The sequence below is a fragment of the Clytia hemisphaerica genome, unplaced genomic scaffold, assembly GCF_902728285.1.
Source record: "Clytia hemisphaerica strain Z4C2 unplaced genomic scaffold, Clytia hemisphaerica genome assembly, whole genome shotgun sequence".
Lineage (NCBI taxonomy): Eukaryota > Metazoa > Cnidaria > Hydrozoa > Leptothecata > Clytiidae > Clytia > Clytia hemisphaerica.
In genome coordinates, this window is record NW_027103418.1 from 25,275 (window position 1) to 33,843 (window position 8,569).

Below are 8,569 nucleotides of genomic sequence, written 5' to 3' on the forward strand. Positions count from 1 at the left end.
CAGACCAGGATTTATGTATTTTACAGACCAGTCTGTAAACCTCAAAATTTGCTATTTTTATGCCAATTTTTAGTGTTTTAAGCTTAATCTTATGGTTGATTGAAATTTGATTGACGTTTTTGCTTATGTTAATTTGAAATTTCCCGCTGTTTTGTAATTTCCCTCCTAGCTTTTGTAATTTCCCTTCTAGCTTTTGTAATTTCCCGCCCTTAAATTCGAACGTTTCAAAAACAATTCGAAAGTTTTGTTTGTGTTGTTGACAACAGAAAAGTCTTTTCATAAAATAAAAAACTGCTACAGTATGGCTGCCAGTACTTCTTCTTCGAGATTTAATTTGCTATCAAACGAAGATCTGGAAAGTTTGTCCACAGCAGCTGAAAATAAAAACACAAATAAAAGTACAAACAATTGGATACGTGTTTATAAGCAATGGGCAAATGTACGCAAAACATGTCAAAATCTCGAAGACTTTGTAGATGCTTAAAGTCTTGATGGAACATTAGCCCAATTTTATGCTGAAGTAACAAAGCAAAATGGTTTTTACACTATATTTTGTTACATTGCAAGTTGTAGTAGGATCATAATTTAATTAATTAAGAGTTAAAAATAATTTCAATCTGAACCATAAGATTAACCAGGAATCCCATGCTTGTTTTCGTGAAATTCTGGATAAATTCCCCTTGGTCTAATTTTGAAATTTTTGAAATTTCAAAATTGACCTCGGGAAATTTATCCCGAATTTCCCTCAAAACCATGAGATTACTAGTACTAATTTCATGTAGATTTATCAAAAATTAATGAATTTAAACTGAAATTATGAATTTTTATTCTGGCCTAAGATTTCACGCAACAATGCGTAATTTGCAAACCGGTCTGTAAAATACAAAAACAGCCATCTTACGCCAATTTTTAGTGTTTTAAGCTTAAATTGATGTAAATTTAACAAAATTTAATGAATTTGAACTGAAATTATGAATTTTTATTCTGGCCTAAGATTTCACGCAACAACGCATAATTTGCAGACCGGTCGGTAAAATACTAAAACAGCCATTTTACGCCAATTTTTAGTGTTTTAAGCTTAATTTGATGTAAATTCATCAAAATTTAATGAATTTGTACTAGTAATCTCATGGTTATAAGGGAAATTCGGGATAAATTTCCCGAGGTCAATTTTGAAATCTTTTGAAATCTCCCGAGTACAACGAGGGAAATTTAAAACATTTCGAAATTTGACCAAGGGTAATTTATCCAGAATTTCACGAAAACAAGCATGGGATTCCTGGTTAATCTCATGGTTTGGATTGAAATTCTAACAATTTTGAAAGACGTCAATTTAACACTGGAAATCAATCTGAAAATTTAAAAAGAGGTCTCAAAAAAGTCATAGAAACGCGAATCGAGTTTTAATTGGATAGTATTCCATTTACTTAAGCCTTTGAAGTTAGTAAGAAAGTCGAAAAAGGTGATGAATTTCCAAACGATGAAAATTTCACTTTTGCGGGAAATTACAAAATCTAGGAGGGAAATTACAAGTTCGCGGGAAATTACAAATTAACGTAAGCAAAAACGTCAATCGAATTTCAATCAACCATGAGATTAGAACTGAAATTATGAATTTCTATTCAGGCCTAAGATTTAACGTAACAATGCGTAATTTGCAGACCGGTCTGTAATATACAAAAACAGCCATTTTACTGCAATTATTTGTGTTTCAGGTTTGTTTTGATGTATATTTATCAATTATTAGTGAATCTCTACTAAAATTGTTTTTTCATTCTGGCCTGAGAATTTGCCTGGTGATGTGTATTTTACAGACTGGTCAGTAAATTGCAAAAGCAGCCATTTAACTTAAATTTTGTTGTTTCAGACCTATTTTGATGTAAATTAACAAGTATTAATGAATCTCAACCCAAATTATAAATTTTTATCCGACCCGAGTGAGATTCTGCTGGGCAATGTGTATTTTACAGACCGGTCAGTAAAATACAAAAAGGAGGTTATATGAAAATAAAATTGATAGATTTAAAATGTCTAGGTCGACCAAGCAAGATCATCAGACAAAATTCTTACCAAAAATCCAAATTTTTTCCAATCATTAAATGTTTGCCGGGTCAATCAGCAGGATTCCCAAGTCACGAATAGTCAATAATTTTTTATATTTTATTTCTAGCTGAAAGATAAAAGACAGACATTACAAGCTTAATTAAAATAGCAAAATCAAGAGACAGACACTACCAGCTTAATTGAAATCGCAAAATCAAGAGAAGAATTAAAATTATCGTTAACTTCATTTAACTTTATTTGGTCGAAAATCTTAAAATACCAAACCGAAAATTGATGCATGTGTTCATAGTGACTTGTTTTTCACGATTTTATGATCAAAATATTTCTCAAGAGGAAACCACTAACAAGAGAACAAAACAGTGAATTAACTTTCAATTAATATATTCAAATCCTCAAAAAAAAAAAAAAATAGTTAACAAAAATCTAAACAAATCTGAAAAATATTATTTACAAAACAATTCCAGATCTGCTCATCAATGTACCGAATCAGTCTGTCAATGTACCGACAGCTTTGTGATCATCTTTGACAATTCATGTACATGAAAGTGGATACGAAATAAAGTTAAGTAACACGAGTAACGTATGCACTCCCTAAAAGGAAAAAAACAAAAAACGGGCTACCTCAAAATGTATCAGAAGAATAAGAAGCACAAAGGTCTCACCATAATGTTTTGAAACAGCCGGGAACAGTCTTGTTTTATTATGATTTTGTTCTGTTCGTTTCAATTCATTCTCAGTTTTAACTTTGCTAAAATTGAATAATGAATAAAATAAAGTCAAGCCAAGAAAGATTTCAACATAATATTTAAAGGAAAGTGTACACAACTTGACTGTAGATTTCAGTTCAAAGAAGTAAAATTCAAGAGTCATTTTGCAAGTTTAATGAAGAGATTTAATCCAAACATTTAAGGTGCAAACGAAACCAGACACATTACAGTTAATGGCAGACAACTTGTGGAAATATATCTCAAAAGCTTTTTAATCTCTGAAAATGTTAACAAAATGCTACAAAATCTAGAAAAGCTTTTCATAACATCTAGTAGAAATACACTTTTGACAAAATCTAAAAAAACTTGAATAAACTTTTCTTTCAAGGACTTTTTCTTTACAAAATCCTAAAGATTTTAACAAAAAACTTAAAAATTGGCTCGCACTAGTTGAGAAAGTGTCCGACTTGAAATTTAGCTTGTTGAGTATCTGAAGAGCCTAAAACTTATTCCAAAAAACACGAGAAAGTAGCTTTGTAATCTCTAAAAATGTTAACAAAATGCTACAAAATCTAGAAAAACTTGTCATAACATCTAGAAGAAATACATATTTGATAAAATTTAAACAAACTTGAATAAAATTTTCTTTACAAAATCCTAAAGATTTCAACAAAAAACTTAAAAATTTGCTCACACTAGTTGAGAAAGTGTCTGACCTGAGATTTTGCTTGTTGAGTATCTGAAGAGCCTAAAACTTATGCCAGAAATTTCTAGCACATCATAGCACTCATTTTAATTTCAACTGGATCGAAACATTTGAAAGAGGATACTTGAAAAAAAAATCAAAAAATATTATCAAAAATTACAAGTCTAAAATTTTATCAAAGATATTTAATATCCTGGACCTAAAATTGGCTCTTCGACGAGCCTGAGGGCCAGGATGATTATTTTGGGTATTGTTTCCAGCGTTGTTTACAGCACCACGGCCACGACCACGATTCTGGTTTTGATACGGATGATTTATGCACAAGGGTTGATAATTATTATTATATGGTAGAACATAAACAGGTTGATTGACCGGCAGATTCGGAAAGTTGACAGGCTGATTCGGAACATGGAAAGGCAGATTCGGAACATAGACAGGCTGATTCGGAACATTGGCAGGCAGATTCGGAACATTGACGGGCTGATTCGGAACATTCACAGGCTGATTCGGAACATTGACTGGCAGATTCGGAACATTGACAGGCAGATTCGGGACATGGACAGGCTGATTCGGGACATGGACAGGCTGATTCGGTACATCGACAGGCTGATTCGGAAAATGGATAGGCTGATTCGGTACATCGACCGGCAGATTCGGTACATCGACAGGCAGATTCGGAAAACGGATAGGCTGATTCGGTACATCGACAGGCAGAATCGGAACATGGATAGGCTGATTCGGTACATCAACAGGCTGATTCGGAACATTGACAGGCTGATTCGGAACATTGACAGGCAGATTCGGAACATTGACAGGCAGATTCGGAACATGAATATGCTGACTCGGTACATCAACAGGCTGATTCGGAACATGGATAGGCTGATTCGGAACATTGACAGGCTGATTCGGAACATGAATAGGCTGACTCGGTACATCAACAGGCTGATTCGGTACATCGACAGGCAGATTCGGAACATGGATAGGCTGATTCGGTACATCAACAGGCTGATTCGGTACATCGACAGGCTGATTCGGAACATTGACAGGCAGATCCGGTACATCGACAGGCAGATTCGGATCATGGATAGGCTGATTCTCGTTAAGCTGATTTGGAACATCGACATCGGCTACATCGTCAAGAGGATTTTCAGTCTCCGGAATCACGATGGCTGCCTTCACACCATCGTTCCAGCAAACATCATTGCCATACTGTTGAGAAAAGGCTAATCAGCTACTAGAATTGTCCAAAGCTTAAGAAATTTCACAAAATACAGAGTTTATAACTTGCTGAAGAATTCTTATAAAGATTTCTTAATATAGGGTCTAGCATTTACACTAAAGATTTCTTTATAGGGTCTATCATTTACACTAGAGATTTCTTAATAGGATCTATATTTACACTGAAGATTTCTTAATAAGGTCTCCCTTTAAACTAAAGATTTCTTAGTAATGTCTTTCATTTAAGCCACTGAGATATGCCCTGACAATCAAACAAAAACTTGCAAACGTTTGTCTAAAAGAATTTCTATTTCTAATTAAATAATTGAAACCTGGTAATCCACCGTAGAAGCATCATCGTCGTTGTCAGTGTCACTGTCACTGTCAAGCGGTGGTGGAGGCCTTGGTCGTTCCAATAGCTCGTCTACAATCGTTCTCATTTTAGGTTTTTCTAAAACGATATGAAAAAAAATCGACTTAGAGAATTTCAATACAACGCTGGAACTATCCTGAAGACAAACTAGGATAAAACTTTTGTCATAGAAAAAGCGTAATTGAAACTTTAAAATTGCATGTCAAAAGTTTTGTATAATTTGTATATAATTTCAAATGCTACCTTGCAGTTGAGCACTCTTGAAAGATAATCATTTTGAGCAACTTAATATATAATTTAATCTAATTCATAAATTCATAATTTAGTTAAAAGCTATTGCCCATGTATCACAGATAACTGCTCGTATATAGGTGCTTACACAAATTGAACAAAATTCTGGAATTCAACTGCTCTCAGGAATTCACAGATCAATACTACAATACCTAAAAGTCCTAAACAATATTAAATAATCCATGCAGGAATTCACAATTGAATAAAATAATTTGGAATTCATCTGCTTGCAAAATATAATAAATAACTGATTCACATTATGAATGAAAAAGTCCTAACCAATATAAACAATTCACTAGTAAATGCAGAAATATGTCCTCAACGATCTTGAGGACAATCAAGAAGCCTTATATCACCATTATGATAATGTTCAAGCAAAGGCTCCAAAAAATATTCAATGTGACTTGGGTCATGGCCGTCGAGAAAATAAATATAGAAGTCAGGGTTTTGTGGGTCTGGGAATCATTATCAAGATAAAGGAAACTAATACTGGCATCAAGAAAGTCTTCTACTTCAACATTAACCAAATCAACTTTGCCATTTTGAAAATCTGAGAAAGAAAAAACGCTAGTGTCATCACCTTCGTTGTAATATATACATTGTATATATTGAATGGTAAATTTTGGATTTTCTGCGTGTGTTGTTTCTTTCATTTCTAGAATAAGACCCTTAAACCAATCTTCAATCAACTCATTATTAATACAACGCTCAGTATAGTGATGCACAAGTTTTCCTAAAAGGTCAGTAGGAGTTGACACAGTAGAAATATCTGTTTGTAGCCTAGCTGTTTTTGTTACAGTTTGTCCACTTATATTTTTTGTTTTTCGTTTTACAGGTTTCCCAGGCGCTTTCAAAGTAGTTTTTGTGGCTTCAGTGAGATTTTTTTCATTTGCTTTTTTGAGAATTTCAGGGTCTAAAGTAATGGGTTGATCAAAGCACCGAGTTTCCTTTTCTTGGATCAACTCTGACGGTTTCCAGCTAGCTACTTTTAAAAGATTAGCTTTTATTTCAGAGATGGGCTTATTTTTGTTGTTTGAAGAGAGGTGGAAAAGAGATTGTTCACATTTAAAGCCACGCACTTTTTTATGAAAATCAAGTTGTGTTTTAAGTGCCTGTCTTTTCATTTTGTCAGTTTTCAGAGAATCTACAAAGGTATCCACTTCAATTTCAGTTTTCCAAAGCCCACCTTGCTCCTCAACACTTTTGACTATCCTCTCTTTCTCTAGTATAATGTTGGCTTCTTTTGTAGCCCTTTCTTCGTAGTCATTTTTAATTTCCATTTCTCCATTACTTCAGCAAGTTTTTCTGGGCTCAGCTTGTCACGCCACTGACTTGTTTCGTTTTGGGTGTACATTATCATTGCTTCATATACAATAGTCAGGGCTTTAGGCTTGAGTTTCATAAGCCTGTCGAGTTGGCCAAAATCACGTTCAGCAGAGGCTTTTGTTGTCGGAACTGTTGATGACTGGGATATGAGAGCTCCAGAAGGATTTTTATTTTTTCCATAAATATGATCATCCTATTACTGACAGATATAAAAGCTGGAAAAATTATTTCCAAAAGTGGCTTGACCATGCTTTGGTCATGTTCAAAAGGTTTTACAAGACAAAAATAGATTTCATCTTTGTGTACTAAATCTGGAAACAAGCTTTTTTCCCCCAGCATAAATTTATCACAATTTTCACACCATTTCTCAAAACATTTAACCATGTGCTGATAATGTTTAGGGCTGTTTTCTCCTCATTCATTTTGCGCCACAATGGGCCAGTGATCAATTTATGAATAAGTCCCAGAGCTTTGGCTCCGACTTTGTACGCAAGAACTTTAAGGTCATGGTGAACTGCAATAACCAAATTGTTGCTTAGATCTATATAATCAAAAAAGGAAATCAATTTTGGAAACAAGGCAAATATTCCAGCACCATTGAGAAAAATGATATTGAATCTATTGCCCAAAAAAGGATGGAGGGGGACGTGTTCTATACCGTGTTCTTCATGCAGCTTTGTACTAAATTGGAATATTTTACCACTTTTTTCGCAACCAGCATTCTGAACTGTTTTACAAGTAGTCCTTATGAGTCTTATGAGTCGCCAGTTGAATAGCCTCCATGCTACAGGGAGCCTACCTTTTTGTCTTGAAAAAGAAACGATTCGTACACTTTAAGGCTAGCCTCCGTTTGATCTGCCAAAACTACTAAAAAATATAGACCACAAAAGTATTCGTTTACTGTTGCAAATCTTTTTTACTGCTTTCTGATAATGTATCCCAATTAGAAAAAACTTTAGGCAAGATACATGTCCTAAAATCAACAAAAATATCATTGAATTTTTTTTGTGTTGCACAGACATTAAATTTTTTATACTAGCAAAAGTTTCTTCAATAAAGTTTGATTGATCAGAAAAGTGAGAAATGACTTCGATGACTTCTTTCAAAGTGTCCAATTGGGTTTGAGCAGTGCTATCACCAGTCTCTCGCAGGCCCAGAACTAAAGACTCGCCACTAGGAGTGTTTACATCATAGGGAATGAAAGGACGACCATGTTTTTAGGTGCCGTCTGAGTGCAGTGTATTAGAGCTGTTTTCATTTTCCTCACCCCCAACTAATTCACTTGCAAGTTGAATGTGGGCCAAGCCACGAGCTTCCAACAGAATAAGCCTAGCAAAAGTGCCTTTTGGTAATGTTTCAGCTGAAATGCCAAGGAGCTTTTTTAGGACAACCCTGACTACATGTTCACATTTCCTAGTACTAACCCCAAGCATGAGGAGGTCATCATACACCATTCTTATTGAGTCTATATATTTCCCATTTTTGAAAAATTTGGCCTCAATTTCTTTCAAAAAGACTTTCATCTTATCTTCAAGTTCTAACTTGGCATTTTCTAAAACTCGTACTCAGAATTTAAATCATCAATTTTTTCTTTTAAGCTTTTTACATAGGGTTCTGTATAAATGTTAGGAGAAAATTCCTTCGACTTATTCTTCCAGGAGGAATAAAGTTTTCTGTGTCGTAAATCATCCTTCAGAGCCTGAGTTAATTTTTCTTGAAGATCTTTTTGTTTGTCTGTCAAAGTATCATTTTTTTCAGTAAGTGATTCAATTATACTATCCTTCTCTTTAACAGTTTCATTAAGTTTATCTATGTCACGCAAATGTCTTCCTTCCCTTTTGTTGACATTGCGAGTGTCGATTTTTGCCAATCTTTTTATTTTAT

General features: G+C 34.2%; 1 protein-coding gene across 1 annotated transcript; it reads right to left on the reverse strand.

The window, feature by feature from the left end:
* Positions 1-294: 294 nt before the first annotated feature.
* On the reverse strand, positions 295-6,639 carry LOC136797756 (bromodomain-containing protein 4-like). The gene is made up of 5 exons (XM_067054346.1): positions 5,850-6,639; positions 5,028-5,146; positions 3,677-4,686; positions 2,727-2,812; positions 295-374 (listed from the first exon to the last, which is right to left on the reverse strand). The coding sequence occupies exons 1-5, from the start codon at positions 6,637-6,639 to the stop codon at positions 295-297; spliced, it is 2,085 nt and encodes a 694-aa protein (XP_066910447.1).
* Between the last annotated feature and the right edge of the window lie 1,930 nt (positions 6,640-8,569).

Bases quoted from the DNA above. Each gene is read 5' to 3' on its own strand.
- LOC136797756 (XM_067054346.1), bottom strand. From the start codon at position 6,639: ATGGAAATTAAAAATGACTACGAAGAAAGGGCTACAAAAGAAGCCAAC. The intron at 4,687-5,027 runs GTTTCAATTATT...TTTTCTCAACAG, and splicing joins CTTCTACGGTGGATTACCAG to TATGGCAATGATGTTTGCTG. The intron at 2,813-3,676 runs GTCCAGGATATT...ATTCAATTTTAG, and splicing joins CGTCGAAGAGCCAATTTTAG to CAAAGTTAAAACTGAGAATG.